General features: G+C 45.9%; 1 protein-coding gene across 1 annotated transcript in view; it reads left to right on the top strand.

Annotated features, from left to right (window-relative positions):
- Positions 1–19,423, top strand: part of T265_15152 (hypothetical protein) — a gene marked incomplete at both ends in the record, with an annotated part of 30,012 nt that overhangs the window by 7,514 nt on the left and 3,075 nt on the right. The window contains 9 exons of the mRNA XM_009176811.1: positions 1,515–2,217; positions 4,806–5,121; positions 6,951–7,201; positions 7,824–8,305; positions 9,660–10,026; positions 11,059–11,175; positions 16,031–16,165; positions 17,518–17,849; positions 17,950–18,114. Of these exons, the coding sequence (XP_009175075.1) occupies positions 1,515–2,217; positions 4,806–5,121; positions 6,951–7,201; positions 7,824–8,305; positions 9,660–10,026; positions 11,059–11,175; positions 16,031–16,165; positions 17,518–17,849; positions 17,950–18,114 (2,868 nt within the window). The remainder of the gene's footprint in view (positions 1–1,514; positions 2,218–4,805; positions 5,122–6,950; positions 7,202–7,823; positions 8,306–9,659; positions 10,027–11,058; positions 11,176–16,030; positions 16,166–17,517; positions 17,850–17,949; positions 18,115–19,423) is intronic.

Here is a 19,423-nt window from a genome sequence, read left to right as displayed (position 1 = left end):
AAATAACTCACCCTCGATAGATGAACTGATCACACTGCACAGGTTGCGCTGGCTTGGCCACGTGTTGCGTATGCCAGTCGACCGACTTCCTCGAAGGGCTCTTTCCGCCCAACCATGTGAAGGGTCCATAGCTCCTTTTCCAACCCCCCGCCACTTGACAGCCCACTGACAGTGCTGGATTTATGCACCAATTTACCAGCTCGCGCGTGCAATGCGCAGCTACCTACCCCCCCTCCCCAAATCATCGGTGAACGAAACTGCGGCAGCTACAACCAGTGTGCGACGAGTACGCGGTTCTTACAGCTGACAATGATGATGATGATGATGTGGTCTGGCCAGTCTCCGCACTCGCCGTGTGCTGTTTACGGTAGAATATCTGCATCGTTCCCGCAACCCCTAAAGTATTTGGTTGCTTGACATCCTTCTTGAGGTCTCGAGATCTCCATTGCTGACTGACTGTGACACTGCTTGCGCGTCACTTAGTGTACTTTTTCGTTGCAAGTGTGATCTTGCCTAACTGACCAGTGTCACTTCCACGCCTTCCCCGTGGCAGAAATGTAGAACCAAAAGTCGTACTTGAAGTTGCTGTTATTGGTTGCAACTTCACGATATCGTAACGACTGGTGAAGTACTGGCTTCTGGGGTGGTCCATGGTGCCCGATGATGTATACGATACAGCCTTGGTCCTTGAGATGTTTTCTTAGCTCTGACTTACACCCTCTTCATCCTGCGACATTTCGGTTTCCTCGTTAAATCTCTCGAAAGACATCCAAAAACCCCGATAGAAATCTAAAGATGATGAGTCTTTCCACGGTTGTTTAACGGCTGACACGAGACCAAAGACCTTGAACACTTTAGTGCTCCTACCGACTCAACTCGAGAACTTGGTAGACATCTTCGCATGAAATAAGAACCGACTAGGGCACTCAATCTAAGATAGTCCTCCCTCGAGGGGAACACCTTCGGGGACTCCAAAATGTCCTTTTTCGTGAGAACAGTTCCCTTCTGTTTTGGTGCATTTATTTTACGATTTAAGCAAACCCTGCAACCACCTACAACTAACAAAAACTCTCCGTTGGATTTCAATCGTCCGTGGCACTGCCTGGCTGGGAAGTCCTGATAATTGGACCAGTCAATCGACACAGCCAGGACAGTCACTGAATGGTCATTCAAGCCGTTGAACTGAACGAACCACATCACTCGGATGCGAACACACTCGCCTGTCCTGGTGCGCCATTGTGTGCTGATATTTGCTTACCCTGAATTTTGGGTTTCCTGGGTTCAAATCCCGGCACAGCCAAGGAGGTGTGCGCTTCCACTACTAGGTGTGAACTCACCATAATGATTGCATCAGTACAGCAGGAGGACTGTTTAAACGACACTGATCTAAGTGCAAACTCTACAAATCCCACAACCATGTACTAGTAAGATGAGTGGTGTGGACACAAATTTCGCCTCCCTCTTAACCCTTCGCGTATATTTCTTTGTACTTGTTATATTCCCCATTTTTTCAGTGCTCAAACAGCTCTCTCCCTCATGGCTCACTTGGATTTATTCGCTCAGCGAAAATGGGCCTTTGAATTACGGTTACGCCAACTTCATCATATAGCCACTTGTACCATGCCCTTGGAAGAAATTTTCCGCGAGAAAAAACGCTTCCAAACTGATGTCGAATCCAAACGCGACTTTCAGGCAGATGAAGCCGGCGAGTCGGCCTTTCTGCACTCGGACGATTCCACTTCGATCGCTTCTCAACATCAGACAGCCACAAAACTGGACGACGAATCAGGCTTTGAAGGGATTAGCACGGACACATTATCTGCTGCCTCCAATCCTCTGATTGCTGCAAACGTGCATGCTTTCGCCTCTATTTTCCCCTGCAGTCCAACCAGGGCCAGAAACTACCGTCAATCTTCCAAGCCTGAATGTTTTCCAACTTTTTCTCAAATAGTTTCTCTGATCACAGGCACTTCGTCGCGTCCCAGTAGACGGTCAACTGCCGTATCCGAATCCAATAAAAAGTTACAGATTCTGGATGACACCCTCCTCTCTGTGGGTGGCCTCTCACTGACAACTTGTGTCTATCGTATACTGAACGGCGTTACGTGGCCGTGGCTCGTGGAGGTCATACGTTTGGTACGCGAGGAGCTTCTGTCGGATGTCCATTACCTACCCGCCGCCATGGCAAACAGCAGCGTCGAAAGGGAATTCCAAACGGTCAGTTCCTAGTGTGTCGCCGATTGTATTTTTCTCACATTGTGTTGTTCTCTTAGTCGCAAACGAGTTTGGTATTTACATGGCTGTCCAAGGAGTCTTTCGTTTACAATGTTCAATTGAATGTGCTGCACAAAACCTGCTCTGGGTTGTTATCCACGTTATCAGAGTAATTCTTCGTGATACGTAACTAAATTAATGCTCATGACAACTTGTTGGCATACCCTTGCCTGTTTAAACCCGCTAATGGTTCTTCAGGTAGACAGCCCACCAATCTTAACTCTTATTTGACTAGTAAACGAAAAACCATCGTTGGAAATTCAGGAACAACACCCACCCGGTGACGTGCGAACAAACCAAAACTGCCAGTGGCATGTTGCTTAATTTCCCTTGACTTTGTACGTATTTCTCCTCTTAGACTATCGTCTCCACCCAACTGACAAGTTCCCTTCTAAAACCTCAGCCCACTCTGGCAGCGGCAAACATTTTCGACGCCCAATTCATTCTCAGACCAACATTAATATCCAAGGGTCACTGATCCTATCCGTCTACACTCAACTCCTAGAGGCAGAGTCTGGCATAGTTGCGTTTTTCGTGCATTCACCACATTTCTAGGTCAATCCCTGGATAAATTCCCAGATCTACAGCTTGATACCTATAGAACCATTCTGTAATAACACGTGAATAAAAAGCACGCTATTCCTTGTGATGTCTTCAAAGATGCCTTGCGAATTCGATTGTCTTAAGCAGGTGATCGTGTTATAGAGCAGATAATATCCCTTACTGGTTGTTTTCCTTGATAGCTATATGGTTGTATTCGAGAGAGAGAGAGAGAGAGAGAAAGGCATTGCTGAGTAGGTTACCGACCAGGTGGAATATTGTTTTCACAACCTGACTACTCATGAGTAGCCAAGTTATCAAACTATTCCGCTTACTCATTCGCGCCGTCGACAGTCTGTGAGATTCGCCACCTTCACTAGTCTAGCCGGCTGCTGAGTAGTCTCTAGCTCAAAACCTGGGCGTTGGCGTGTGGCAGTGTGATGGATACCATAGGTCAGCCTGGTGCTTCGTAACATGTACAAAGTGACCTGCGCTTTTCATCGTTGGATTAGTTGTTTCCTGGATCCATCATCAGATCTTGTGTGAAAATCGTTAAGTTGTAAGGGTAGTCAAGTAACCAGTTGAAAAAGCAAGTTATTAGCACAGCTATGATCTCGATAATGGTCCCAATTTTTCACCGTTATGATGGTGTGTCCATGTGCAGTTCTTATTCCTCAACAGATTACTTACAGTTTTGTTGACCAAGCCACTTTGAACCTCGTGAAATGCACTCCTTTGGTTTTTACAGGAGACCCAACTGAATCTTTCTTTTATGTTAGTCTTCAACTGAATGTCCTGCACAAAGACCCCTCACGTTTAATTTGGCAGGATACTTGAAATATCGAAATGTATTTTCTTGGATGGAACTGCTCACAAGGTTGCTGAAAACCCTCCGACTATCAGAGTTCTCGATAACCTTGTTATTAGTTCCATTCAAGAAATTCTCTCTGGACCCCCTTTTCTGGCCAGGAATTGCGATTTTCAGCACATTTCGTCTGCTCGTTTTCAGGACAAACCTATTATTTTGCTGCGAATGCAGCTAACTATCTCAAAGGATAAACTTCTGCACATTGTTTATCTATTGCCCAGCAAACCGATAGTTCTTCCATCCATCTGGGAAAATGACTGTGATTTTAGGAATTAAGCGATAAAAAGTTCATGCTTTCTTCGGAACTATCATGTCAATGAGCTGTCGTGGGCTATCGAAGTTTTCAGCAACCTTATACACATATATATTATATACACATATATACATGTATCGCAATATCCCGAATATTGTGCCAACTGAAACATGAGGCAGCCTGGTGCAGCACATTCATTTGCTTAAAAACACCATAAACGAGAGATTCAGCTGGGTTCCAGGTGAGTCTCCCGTCAAAACCATATGGGTATGTAAATGAGTGTATTCTGTTTTTCTTTCCTAATGGGATCTACATTATCAGGATTGTGATGAACAACATCCCACAATTTTGTCGTCGGCCTTTGCGTGAGTAGTCCAGGATTCAAGCCTAAAGGGCCACTTAGCGGATCCCACTTATCTCTCCGGACTCTATGTTGACGATTAGACAATATTTCGTAAAAACAGTGAACTGGTTCTTTTCCATCCTGCGATCTGCCGTTTATCACACAGTTGGTTGGGCGCGCAGTGTCGTCGCACGTCAGGTTCATCTCCTTCTTGATCCAAAACAGTTTGCTTCTGGATACCTAACTGCCTGAAGTTGCTTCAGTCTTGGTATTTTGTTTCTCTTCAATTTGAAACCCCAAGTTTCGTACAGTCCAATGTCTTCAGGATAATCTATGTTCCTGTCTTTAGGTTCCGCTAAGCACCACATTGTCCTTACACACCTGGAAAGTCTATCCACTTCGTTCCGTTCCCTAAATTCTGTTAGCTATGAGTCAAATTTACCGAGTCGCGTTGGTGCAAGCTACCTTGATTTCGTTTCTTACTTATACCCAGTAATTGTTTACTTTTTGTCCACATCCTTATGAAGACTGAAAAAGAGGAAACCGAGGCACTACTCACTGCTTTGGCCTCGCTCACTGCAAGTCCTCCGAAAACGACCGGTGAATCTAACAGTTCGAGAGGCCTCACGCAGAACATGATGAACTCGGAACCAGATCATGATCCAGGTCATTCTGAAAACCCTTTACACACTGGAAGAACAATGTTGCCACCACCTCCGCTTCCGAAGGCCCCGCGGCGTCTTGCAGACCGCCGACGAAGTCCTCGGGATGCAGCTGAGGGCGTTTTTTGCCAGCCCAGGGCTATGCGAGCTGTACAAGCACGAAAGCACAAACACGCTGCTGGTATGTATTTGTCTTGTTCATTTATTCCGTTTTCGTATTCACAACGTCTCTGCATGGACGCTATCCCTCATCAGCAGCACCTATCCTTATCTCACATATGGGCTGAACAAGTGAACATTGACTTACCAGCGCACCAGAATCATCGCGTTTGGTAATATGCGCGTGTTCTTGCTTCCAGCGACCTGAGTGATGCTTCCAACGGTTGAAAACAAGACATGGACATCTGGTATCCTGCTACAAGTTAAGATGTTTCCTCTGTGACCTCTGATTCGAACTGTAATTGCTAAGGAGGTACGAGTCTTAGACCGGATTCAACGGTTATCACTCTACTTAATTAAAGAGGAGAAACCTATCGGAGCCAAATCCCCTGTGTATATCAGTTCCTATGTAACTACGGAGAAAGCTAAGTAGTCAGAACTGATTGGTGTCCCAACACCGAAAACGATCACACTGTCCTTTGAGTCCAGGACCCAAAGAAAGACCAAAGCTCAGGGCCATTGCCTGATCGTAAGCCACCACTACTGGTGAGTATCCTTTGGTCACAGGCTAGCGAGCTGATCTGAGCTCAACTTTCATCATCCTCTTCAGCCATCAGATTTCACGTGTTCTTATCTTAGTTGATGCCGCTGTAATCAATCGATTCAGTCCCTTATTGTGTGCCCGAAAGAAACTCGATGTAGCTGTTCGGTTGCCCTAGACCTAACATTCATGCAGTTTCCCTTTACTGACTGATCAGTTTGTTAAGCACGCGACTACCCTTACTTCTCTTGAGACTACAAAAAGCTTCGTTTTGTTGCTATTAACAACCTGTTACTAACAAACCACGACCAATGCCTGAATCTACCAGTTCTCCTCTCTAACTTTGTTGCTTAAATTACCGAGGGAATGATAGCGTTTCGAATTGCGATCTAACAAAAAAACAAGAAAATCTGTCGAGCCTTTGTGTTTGCTGGCCCTTAGTTGCTTAAACGCCCATTCTTCAAAAAATCTGGTGAAGACCAAACTTCTGCATCGTCTCGATAGGATCTGTGATTCTTTGCAGGAGAATTTATAGAAGGCAGCCTAACCGGACTGTCTTCAAATTTTTCGCAACCGAACGCCTTGCAACTAAGCATACGCAATGGTATCTTATCTGAGACCAGTTGGAAATCAGTCGCTTGTAGACATGAAAAGACTGGACCTTAACGGGGGTGTAACGGTTTGTGTACCTCCACGACCCATTGAGCTTTACTGAGGGAGTATCCGCGCGGCACTCTCAGTCTCATACCGGGACGGTCAGTGGTTAGAGGCCTGACGAACACAGTCTCCTGGGGGTTGGGACATGTGTGCGGACTTGTTTCATAAGAATTGTAATGCCCGCCAAACACCGCCTTGTGCTCAGGCTTTCAAGCCAAGGGCTTTGTATGAGGAACCTAATCGTCCTCCTGTCTAGGTGCGGGCGCCTTGACAGTATCCCAGCTCATTTACAACCATGATTCGCACACACAGATCAACTCAAATCGGCCGTCTTTTAGTGCCATCAACCGGGTTGCCTTAGTTGCCGCATACAACAAGGCCGGTAAGCAACAACAAGCTGCAGCTGACCCTTCCCTTCTTCTTTGACGTGCTTTTTTCTGCCTACTCCATTAATAAATCTCTCCTTGTAGGCTCAGCATTCGGGACTGATGACTCCATTCGTCCTCTTACGGCAGCCAAACATCAGTGTTCAACACTGACGTCATGCTATCGATGGTGCTGAATGTGTGTGTGGCGATCCGGTGGATAATGTTGATGTTTTCACATTACAGTTTCCCAGACAAACTTCTTTTGTTTCTTGCTGTTTTGTCTAGATGTTGAACCTATGCGCACCGAAGTGGTGGCCACGAACAATACTCCAGTGCGTCCAAGACGAACCCGTTCTGCTGCCTTACCAAAACGGGCAACACATAAGGAGGCTATTCATCAGCCTGTCCGACATTCGGACGCTGAACAGGAATACGATGACAATTTTCTACTGACGCAGTTGGGGTACCGGGTAGCGCCAAGCAAACCGATTTTCGACAGACCGAGACCGATGGAATTTTACGTGGATAATGATGGGGTGAGTGGTTGAATGCGACTGACACCATACTGCTGTGTTTCTGTGCCAAATCCAAATGGAGTCCATATCAAAGCCGGTGTGCTTCAACGTCCCTGTTAGGTTTGTTTCAGTCGTATACTCTCAATATGTCCAACTTGCAGCTACCGAGAAGAACGTTGTTCTCCGTACCCAGTTCGGAGTGGCGGAAACCTAGAGGTGGACGAATTGTTACATGAAAGGGGATGGAAGGATGTTACAAACTTTCTGGTTGTTGGTCGTTGGCTTGTTCGCTGAGCTGGGCAATTTGGTTGCAAACGTTTCATCACCGATCGAGGTGACATCATCAGTGCGTAGTTGTGCGTAGCGCTACGCATATAGGGTTTTATTTAAACAAATTGGCATTGTTCTACGGCATTCAAGCACTAGCGTTCTTCGCCGATGGTGTTGTCAGTTATTATTATTATCATCACTATTATTCACCTAGCCCTAAAGCTTGAGAAGTAGTTATCTATGGATTGAGGTGAGGTCTGTTCTGTCAATCCTGCTATGTCCACAGTTGGGCTATTTAAGTTTCTACGAATTATCTGTCGTCTGATTCCTAATATTGATTGTCCTCGCTTCGCTGGTCCCTTTTTATCTTTAGGACCCTACTCGAACAAAGTTACAGCCTGGAGGTAGCATGCCTACGTCGAACTCCACTGCTTCCCGACCGTCCGATCAGATGTTTGATCCAGTCGAATCCTGTCCATCTCTTACGGGTGTTCTCGCTCGACCACGTAACCTTCGGCTGGCCTCAAAGTGGGGCAGTGCCCAACTTCGTTCAACCCACGGAATGGCGGGCCCGGAACCAACGTTACCCTACGCTGGGACCGCAGATGCCGGACTCCTTCAACAGCAGATTGCCAACGCCGAGGAATGTGCCACAAAGCTTGCTGACCGTTTGACCGCCGCCTACAACCAACTTTCTGGCCTCCCTGTTCCCAACCTCCTTCGTCCCATATGCCACTGGCTCGGATTGCGTTGGCTGAGCCGTGGTAGCCAGGGTCAAGCGGGTCGATATTTTGCACAATCCGTCGGGATCGCGCCTACTAGTCTATTCACCTCCATTCTCAGCTCTCGCTTATCGTAAGTTCACGCAAAACCTTACTCACTTTGCAGATAATCTCTTTGGTTTCCAATCATTTTCTTTTCTCGTCGGTGAGTTTACTTTTAACTAGCTCATACCCACATTGTCAATGTCGTAGGTTAGTTTGTTCGCTTGGTCACTGGACCACACGCATCACGATCGAGTACACACTCACTTCCACCTTCAGCCTGCAATGATTTAAGTGGATCAAGAGCACTTTCTGTTCTTTGCAGATAACCTAAAAGTGACGGCGAAAAAAGTGACGAGAAGACTCTACAGCCGATACCTTTAAAAATTCAGAGACTTGCCTCTCAAAAAATATAGACTGAGTTTTTACCACTGACAAGAGAACGCCTTAGATGCAATCAAAGAATGTCCGTGGTTTTTTAAAACACCTAGAAAGCATTTAATCTCAAGATTTAGGTAACAAGAAAGGGTTATGAAAATTAATTTCAAAGAAGTTGATCGGAATTTCGGACCGAGAGATTACCCTCTAAATTCGGAATATTTTGTTATCTTCCAAGCAAGCCTCGCCAAATTTGGCCAACCAGACGACTCGTGCAAGAATCTTGGGTTTATCTTTTGTGTGGACAGTTACATTGCGTTCGGTTGCGAGTTATTCGATAGACTTTCTTACCATACTTTGAGTGACCACCTCCTGAGTTAGCAGTGTCTCGAATAGCAGCGGCTCATCGCGCAAATCGTGATTCATCAGTGACAGAACCCCTTAACTGAGTAAGGACCAGGTTGCCCTGTATCGCCTTTGACCGTAGTGAGTCGCTTCAGGACTCTTTTCAACGAGTCCCTCCTCCCTCGAAAGCTCATAGCAGCTTTCCCGGTCTAGCATGGTTTAGTGGGCAATCGCACCTCTCCATGCGGTCGCTTCTATTCAACGACATTACCGTAAGGGAGCGCATCTCAACGCCTATTCAGATCAGTCAGTTTGTTCGGCTATTGCAGCGCATGCCAACTGTGCAACCTAAAAGAAGCTCGAGGGCTGAATTAATCGCATTCTCAAATTCGGGTAGACTCGGCAGAACTTCAAACTGATGCTCAGACCTAAACCGTAGGCAATTTCATGCTCCTCAACGTGGATTCTTCATCGGAATCTCAACGTGAATGTCAAAGAGAATGGTTGACTTATATATTCTCCGGCAACCAAATGGTATCGTGAATCACACTCAACATCCGATTTTCGTGTACTTTTCCTCTTGAAAAATCTCTCGCATTGTGACTGTATCTAAATCGTCAGCTGCTTATCCCGTCTTATCACCTTTGCTAACCTTAGAGTACATTTTTCACCTCATCGCTCTTGAGAGTTTATCTCCTTTCCCTCTCTGAATTTTCGTCAAGTGAATCAAAAACTTCATGCCCCAGCAACGTGCCGTCTGCCCAAGTTAACGCGTGGTTTGAAGGTTACCGACGCATTGTTGAGTGTTGTGCTCCATACAACCCGTTGGCCAGCCAAGAGAAGTTAACCAATTCTACCTCTTCTGACCGACGTTTTATCACAGTGATACAACTTTGTCTTGTGGACGAAGTTGCTGTTGGTTTGCCGTCACCCAGCGTTGCTGATGACACTAGCCTGGATTGTGTAGCGCTGGGCCTGGGTGCAAAATCCAATGCACAACTTGTGGTTACCAAATACACAGGTGTATCTGGTCTTCCTTGTTCCGAACTTCACTCGGAATCTCGCGTCATGCACCGCTTCACAAACGGAGTAAGTTTTGTACGCTTGCGGAACACAACTAGTGTGAATGAATAGCCCATTTGATTATGTTCATGTGTTATTTCCGTATCTTTCATCTTGGACACAAGTTTGACGAGATGAATCGTCGGTTGTAGAGGGGGATCTCCGCCTTGGTGTACCTACATTATCCTGTATCAGTTGCCGACTATAACGTTCTCAGCACCGTTTTCGGTGTACGATCCACACTCTAGGTATTCTACGCATCCTAACTATGCTCCAAACGGCTACCATAACTTCCAACTTCCGGTTGGATTCTCTGTCGGTCTCGCTGTCCACTCATTTTTTAAAGTACGCTTTTCAAACTATCTAAAAAAGTTGGTCCCTGAAATCCCAGCTCCAATGTGGGCGGGTTTTCATCCATTCTACCCCAGATGACTCGATCACTGGTAATCAGTCGCACGTCTACTTCAAGTTGGCGTCCTTCGTACTGTATGTTTGAGCCTTCTAGTTATGCGAAGGACCTCGAGATAGGTCAGTCGTCACTGACCAGAAGGTTGCTCCTATCTAGGCTTGGGCAACCCGGCAGTATCTCATTGCTCGTGCTTCCTTTAAGTGGTATGACATCTAGATACCGAGAAACTTTTAGAGATGAACGATTATTATTATGCGAGGCGTTGAGGCCTCTCTTTTGATCATTTTCGACAGTGAGTGGAGCAGGCGGTCACTACATCATTGTAGGTACTGCTGATGAACACTGTTCAGCGAAACTCAGGGGGAAAGAGAGTTCTCAACTTGGAAGGCTGGGGTTTTCGCAACTAAGCAATGCAGACGGATTTACTGACTCGAACGAAAAAAACGTGACGTTGGATGGATTCTGGATCTGTTCCATGCTGATCGTCTATGCTTACCTGGGGCTCCAAGGGCCAACGCTTTCTCTTCGGTGTAAATCGCTTCTACCCATAGTGCTTTATGGTGTTCATAAAACCCTAGGGTTTTGTCGTTTGTCACTGCGTGACTAATGTCCTCTCACAAACATTTCTGCCTTCGTTTCTTACCTTTCAGGGCCTAAAGCTTCTCGATGCTTTTGATGAACTTCAAGTTGAAAGCCTCGATTCCATGCAAATTCAAGATCGCGTTCGCTACTGGCGTACACGATACAAACTCGATACACGTCTCGAAGTAAGTTGGTCATGTTTCCCTCACTCCATGCCTATACTGTTTCTAAAAAATACTCTTGATAGGTCGGTCTGTCCTTGTTTTCACACTTTCGCTTCTGATATCCCACTTCAGTCGGAACCTTTCACCAACTATTGGCTTGGAACTTATTCCATAATCATAAGTATATATATATATATATATATATATATATCCTGGGCGAGATGGCCCAAGTGGTTAGAGCGCGAGTTTACTGACCGGAAGGTCCGTGGTTCGAATCCGACCTCCGCCACTCGACTTCCCCTGTCTAGGCTTGGGCAACCTGGCAGTATCCCAGCCCTCGTGCTTCCTTCGGGTGGCATGGCAGCTAGGCACCGAGAGGGCGCTACAGCTGAACGATTTTTTATTATTATTTGAAGAACGGCTTGTTACGACTTAATTCTAACTGTCACTCGGCTCATTTTCGTGCTTTATTCGTTCAACATTTTTCGCGTTGCTGAATGTCATTTTATCGCTCTGAACTGCTCCTTTCACTGGTGAATTCTACGTGGGAGGCAGAACATTTGAGCAATATTGTGTTGCTTGCTATTCAACATACCCTGTTCTGAGGTTCCTAGACAGGGTACGCAATATTGCATGCACATCAGTTGGAGCTGTGCACCTTAACTTGGTTTCTTCTTAGCAGCTCAACCAATGGTGTTTTACAGGTAGAGCAACTCGAAGCCTGTGAATCTTGTGTCTCAAACACACTTTCAGACACCCGAAGAGAGATGCATCACAAACAGCATCGAAATTCCATCTGAAAAAATAAATTCCTCCTGATTTTGTATTGTTGCTATTAGGTCCCTATCAGAAGAGACCACTTGGTCGATTTCTTTAAGTAGCTTTTTCAGAGGGAGTGAGTTTGACGTTTGAGCTTCTTACCCAAAGAGCTGTAATTTGAATTCAACCCTGGGACTTTTATTGTATCCATGTAGGCGTGGGTAATCGGCGGTAGCTTGGCCTTTCCTCTAGGCTGCACGGCATTCACATGACAAAATCTTCACAGCCTAGTAACTCTTTTGTTGTGTGGACAACAATCCTGGTTCCTGTCCCGTGAAATGCTATACAGGAGAGATTTCGGAGACCTGCAAAATGTATAGAGGTAGTTCGTGAAGAAAAGAAAGCCTTTAATTCCATTGATATGGACTTGGAGCAACGCAGTGGGATAGTAAAATGGCACCCGGTGAAGTCATCATAATGAAAGGCGAATCGTGCCCACGACACAGTTACTTGGCCATAGCTTCTATACTCTTGTGTTGAATAACGCGTTACTCGCCTGTTTGTTTACCGTTAAATATGATGTGGGCAGCAGCGTGGCTGCCGAAAACTTGTAACTCAATACTCTTATGAGTTGAGCAGTAATGGTAGGCTACAACGATGACGGTAATGAAGGAATCGATGGGTGCAACTCAAGTGGTGTCAGTTCGTTCACCGAATTGTTCGACCAGCAGTATAAGAGCACCCTCTTGTACATATGCCCACAGGCTTTCACAAAACGTTTGATCGCGACGTCTGGCATTCCGTCTCATCACTCGGTATCTGACCTCCAAACCGACATCCTTAGAACCCTCACCATTAGTTCCAGTCTTTTTGGCCAGTAGGACAGGTTGCTGCCATACCGAAATTGGACATGGGAGGCAGCAGACCGACAAAGTCGGCGAGTGCATTGATGCTATTACGGTATGTGTGGATAATTGCAGCGAGTACTCATTTTAGTTAACGTGGACGTACGATATGGTAAGGGCTTGGAGACGTGCTACGTGCCTGACCTAACCAAAGACCATCCGAATTGGTTTCCTGAAGCCACTATCGAATACTTTTGTATATTGAATACTTTTGCCATTCGCCAAACACTCGGCGCCGGTACAAGTAAGTTCCTCAAGTGCTGGTAGTTGGCCTTTGAAAATGAACTTCCGACAGTCCGTTCCATTCTGCACACTGGCACGGAACTAGTCGATGTTTGTATGTTACTTGGCTTTGGTTATCCAAATCTGGCTTTCACATTCAACCTTAGTAAGGTCTACGCCTCAAGTATAGACTCATCACTAGGTTCCTGAAAGGGGTCACGACCACCTCATTCACCATTCCGATGTCGTCGCTTATCAGCGTTTTCCTAGAACGGAAAGTGCGAATATAAGGGGGCTAAACTGTATGTATCGGTATCACGTAAAACAAGACACTCGAACTTCGTAGCTGTGATATAGTGTTGAAGGACGGCGACTCGACCAAAGGCTACCACTTTGATGTGAAGATCAGGCTTTAGCGTTAAAATTAACTCAAAGGTTTTACCGATTAAGACATGACAGGAAAGCCCGAACGAATTAACTACATAAAGCTCCGTAAATTGTCTTCGCCAAATGACCAGCACTCTCGTGGTTTTGGAAGCATTTGCTCTGCCTTTCTTGAGGAAGAGCTGTTTAAAAAAGATCGGCCCTAAAGAGTTCACTCTCCGATCACCCTACGGTAGGCGTAGGATATTCTGACCGGAAGGTCCGTGGTTTGAACCCAATCCCAACCATCTCGATTGCTCCTGTCTAGGCTTGGGCAATCTGGTAGTATCTCCTTCCGATGGCATGGCAGCTAGGCCACAGAGGGTTGTTAAAGCCGATTGATGTTTTGCTTATTAGACCATGATAGCCGCTGCGTTATCTGATACGGCCGAAGAGCCTGCTGCGCGTGAAGACATCGAAGATCAGGCATTCTTGCCTTACTCTCTGTGCCGTTGATTTGGGCCCATGCACTAGAGTTTTCTATGTGGACTTCTTATACCTCATGGGCCAAGTGTTGCAGGTGTTACTATTCGGAGTGACCTGTATTTACGGACAGTTTTTAAACGGGACAAGTTCTAGAAAGGATTCTGTGTTGTTTGCAGATAAAAGTATCTTATACTAATATGTTCTAATAGCTTATATAACCGAATCGTTGTGCGAGACCGTTCGGTATGAGTTCGGCGCCCGGTCGTGTCGTTAGCTGATCCTCACAGGAGTGAGTGGCGTTGAAAATCCGTGTTACTGATGTTAATGACCATCAGCCACTTTGTAAGGCTGGATGAGTAGGGGGCCATTCAGAACTTGCAGCAGATTTCAAGACTAGGCTGTCAGCCAATCACTTTCCGAATCGTGTTCAAAGTCTGCTGACCAATGGTCCAAGCATTTTACACTGTACGATTAAGCGTCAACGATAGCTAAAGCATTCATTCAACAAGCTTCATTTGTTGTCGGCGGCGGTGGCGCTTCTAGGGATTAATTTTCTGAAACCCCCTTTTATCATCCAAACATAAGTCCTCATTTTTCTCCTCCTTCAGGCTACCCACTTGCCTTGATTGTTGCGGATTTCCGAAGCTGCGCTTATCGTTTCTTGCATATCGGATCTACGGTTATCTTGCTTTTCCTAACTGCATACACGTATTCCCGCTGGCACCTCTCACCCTCCGATTCGACTCGGCTGCAAAATCAAGCAGTCGAATAGTAAGCCCTTTGAAACCTCTTCCTGCTCGTACTTCACCATACAGCTCGCCACCTCACCAGTATTAAGGCCATTATAGTGGAATTTCGGCGAATTCTCCTTTTAAGCCCTTCTGTAGCCGTCTTTATAGTGGTAAATCTGTGTGATTGAGTGGGAGTTCCTTGCCGAAAGGTGCCCACTTGACAGTGTTTCCACTCACTGAGAGTTGGATTCCGGCTGAGTGTTGTTTGTGCATTGAAGTTAGGATTTTTGAGTATTATTTCATCGCTTCATCCAGTGCACGTAATGGAGCTGAACTACATTCATTAGCTCAGTTGTAAACAAAATGTCTTTGTCAGGTCCACTTGGGTTCAACGGTCGCGCTACCCAAAACGTATCGCCGCGTTGTTTGTAGAACCAGTGTGGAAACATCTATACCCTCCGGTATTGTTGTATGGGGGGATCTTTTACACCACAGTAAAAAAAGAGGGGAAGGTTTGCAGAAATAGCACTTTCCGTGTTAACTGGACATGAGTTTACGGACAGTTATGAACCAAGACTGTTTCTTCAGGTATAATGTCGGACTACGCAGTGTAGAATGACCCACACAACCCTTGCATGCATGTATTATCATCGCACTGAATTTACGGGGTTAGGCGACCAATGTAAGCAACGGTGAAATTATCTGACTCGCAAGTAAATAAACACGCGTCCGCAGCGCACGGTCTGTCGCATCAATACAGTACTGTGTTGGCACTGACGTCAACAAGTGACACGCACTCGCATTCAAATCACAAGAGTGAAGTAGTAGTCAGTGAAGCCAAGCGGACGAAGGACACATCGACCAGTGCACCTTTCTGTCTGCCTAGGGTCGGGCAACCTGGCCCTTTCTCAGCTCTCGTACTTCTTTCGGATGTCATGAAAGCTATGCACTGGAAGGATGTTACCGTTGAGCGATCGTTATTAATATTATTCTCTGTCTGCCAACTTATTCTTGATACTTTCAAAAATGCTAACCCACCAATTATTGATTTTGAAGATGAACTGATGAGGGACCTCAGTGGGCCCAAATAGTCCAACATGGTGAGGACAGGGAAATCCGTGTTTCAAAAAAAAAAACGGACGCCATTGCGGAATCATGTGTACGTTCTTGTGTTCAAGGAAGAATGCGCATGGAAGATGCTATCACTGTGACGGAGAGTCTAGCGGGTTATGCTATACCATGGGACATTCGGACATTTGGATTGTTCATAGGGCCGTTTCCAAGGTTGCCTGTTCTGATGGCATTCCGAAAGTCTTGAATGAACTGTTAAAACTTTAGCTGCTCCCACTCACTCTGACCAATTCTCTTGAAAGCTTGCTAACTTCCTGTTTCCTGTATTATTCTCCGAAGAATATGCTATCGGAAATTCGCAGAGAATTGTTCACCCCCGATGACCTACGTTGGCTTCTGGGACAGCCTGTAGACAGTGGTCCTGTTGAGACTGTGCGACATGAATCAAGTTCCATAGTTCTAGTCCTCGACAGGGTGAGTTTGCGACGTCTGAGTTTCTTAATTCGCGTTTCTTCTGCCTTCAGTTTTCTCTACCTTCTGATCAGATCATTAGCTGTAAATTACAGGAACTTTATCCGTAATAGCTTCAAACAAGTCGTTTCTCGATGATGAGGCCTGCTGCGGAATCCCAGGCGCTCTGTTTGTGTTTCTACGTCGTTGCGACCTCGAGGCACTCGATCTGTGTCATTATTTTCTTCCAACGCCCCGCGCGCCTTTTAGGGACTTATTCCGGCCGATCAATAACAACCGATTCGGCGAAGCACTGGGCCTCAAAAGAATGAGTGCCCGGGTTGATCACAAGATTGATAGGTTCAAAAGGCCCCAGGACTGCAACATAATTGTTCCGCTTAACATGCGTCCAAAATACCTCCATCAGTGAATCTATCAATCAATCAATCACAAAAACGGATGTGTGGGTCGTTGGGTCGGGCATTCTGAATAATCTGTTAGAACAGTGTGGTGTTTACACCGCAGCGCAAAAAAACGGAACTCATCAGATGCTGGTAGCGGACTAAGGTTGAGTTTTCCGGCCTAACCTGAGTGAATGTACATTCAACCCCCGGGGTTACATTCATAGAACGTGGGATCGGTTGCGCTTATTTAATTGGCTCACTCGATGTGATGCCCTAACCCGTTATTGGGATGGAATAGACAAACGACATTGTTCTAATTTACTGAAATGTGTTTTCCAAAGGCTGAACGTGTTTCCTATCTTTATACCGACATGTTGCAGTCATTCTCCAAGCCAGCTTTTGAAAACGCATTTTGAGATTCGAGAAGGGATCCCCATAACCTTCCTCGTGCTTTGGCCGCCGTATATACCTCCGAACTTTTTTAGTGCTGTTCTCGCTGTGAGTTCCCAAGGGGACTGCCCCACAGGGTTTTCGGAGACGTAGACACCTCAAGTGTTTATGATGGGTTATCACGGGATCACCTCCAACTTTTTTCCAGTTTGCCTTTCTTTTCGATAAAGAGTTCTGTGTAAATAAACTGGGTTAGTTTTACGGTTTTGAAGCACTAGGAGACGCGAATTTCCAGTCCTACTTTAGCGGGTTAATTTGGTAAAGAAAACTACCTTTGTACTTAGAATCTGAAGTTTCAGAGCTAGATTATGGAGATCTGTTCAGGCCTGCTATATTCTCCATAAAAGGCATCTTTAGACTGCGTGCATGTGAATCCCGCTGTTCACCTCAAGGATGGTCTGCTTTGACGAAAATAAGGATGAGCTTCCTTCCCAACGAGGCACAGTTTCACACGTCATCTCGAGCATTCGTACAACACTTTTCCGGATACTTCCTGATGGTTCGAACGTTTTGTATTTTTAGCGTCTGATCTATCTTCCCTGGGAGTGGATATTTTGGGGAACGGAAGTGGAAGTCAATCAACCGTCGCAACACCAACAACTTGTGCCCAACATCACGCGTAGTTTCAGTCTACCTCTGGTCATAGCACATTTGGCCACTCAACAGGAACCAAATACGTTCACGTTCGATCCGCGACAAACCTATTACGTACTCAATCCGGAAGCCAACCTATCCTTCACGCAACAAATGTTCCAACCGCTGTTCGAACGGTTCCTAACTTGGCGTGGTGTTGTTGGCCGGGAACCGACTGCGGCCGAAGTTAACATTGGTTTTACAGACAATGAATTGTTCATGTGAGTTTCTAGCATTTTCTAATTTCTGTTGACCTCGATTGGTCGTATCCGTGCCCATACTTGTTTAATTTGCCCTTGGCCGCTCTCCATCTTCCTCCAGTTACTTGGGCCATGGGAACGGTTCTCGATTCTTGTTGCATACCTTCAACCAGGGCCTGAATGCTCGTGCTGCCGCTCTGGTATTGGGTTGCAGTTCCGGGAAGCCGCGTTGGGAAGGTCGACATGAACCCTACTCGTCCCTGTTCAATCATTTACTGGCTGGGTGGTAAGTTTTCCATGAAATAAGTGTCAACCAATCGATAAAAGCCATCCTCACAAAAGTCGAGCCCCTGTAAGGAACCAATTTTTTAATTTCTAATATTTTACCCCATAGTCTCCATTAGTATCCACTGATAACCAGTGCCCCCAATTAATGAATGCTCATGGACCCATTTCTAACTCTCCCTCGTTTATGGAGAATTTTCTGGCCTTGTGGACCGCACGCTCAGTCCCTGTAGTTGGAATGAGAGAAGGGATACAAACCATCTATTCCGGTATGGTTTTTATACGTTCGAGAAAGATATTGAAACTAATAGGTAAAGAGACAATGACACTATCCTTGCTTAAGTCGGTCAAATACAAGTTTTCATTCTTAGGTATCTGATCCCAGTGAGCTCGACATAGTTCAGTGGCGAGGGCGCGGACTTACTGACCGGAAGGTCCGTGGTTCGAATTCAGTCCAGGCATCTCGACTGCTCCTATCTGGGCTTGGCGGTTGATCACCTCTCATGCCTCCTTCGGGAAGCACGGCAGCTAGGCCCTGAAAGTGTGTTATAACCGAACGACTGCTCTATCTGATCCCAGTGATGGATCTCGGTGATTTGGACGAAGTTTGTGCTTTTGGGGAAACCCATTTGGTTGTTCTTAAAAGGCATTCGTTCTTAGTCGTCTCGAGAGAACCAGCTTGGAGCCATGATCTTTGAACAAGCTGATTAAGCGCTACATACAGGCCATCCGGACGGCATGGAATTATTTTACCTTCCCAACAAGACCCTTGATAGTCCCTCTCCAATCAGAAAGCGGGTTCATCCGATTGATCGTGTATTCGTTGCGCTACTTCAACTGAGGTCTGTTGTCTTTCAGAAATCGCAGAACTTTGACGTCATAATTATGCGAATGTTTTCAGTCACAAAAAATAGAGGTATCTACATTCCTTCGCTGGGAGGTTTTTAATCACTCGACCGGAACGGTTCTAACGGCATCCATCACCTTTCGAGCATATTATTCGCTACAAGTTTACTCAACTTAATCTGTCTCGAAAACTGTAGTGTGTCCTTTGTGATGGTCGGCTCAGTCATCAGGCGCCAAATCCCATTTTTACGGGTCTCAGGGTGTTTGAGAAATTCAGTAAAAATAGGGTGTCTCAGATGCTTCACTTTAAAACCTTCGAGTGAAAAGGAGGGAGCTGGTGCTGGCCTATCTCAGGCATTTCGAATTGCTCACACTTCCAAGCGCTCAATCAGACGATATGGAAAGAAACAAAGATTGATCAGCCGCCATTTCTTGCAGTGTCTCCAGCTAAGCATATGAGGGGT

The sequence above is a fragment of the Opisthorchis viverrini genome (genome assembly GCF_000715545.1).
Source record: "Opisthorchis viverrini unplaced genomic scaffold opera_v5_363, whole genome shotgun sequence".
Classification (NCBI taxonomy): Eukaryota; Metazoa; Platyhelminthes; class Trematoda; order Opisthorchiida; family Opisthorchiidae; genus Opisthorchis; species Opisthorchis viverrini.
Note: the sequence above shows the minus strand (reverse complement) of the source record. Positions and strands in the feature narration are given on the sequence as shown.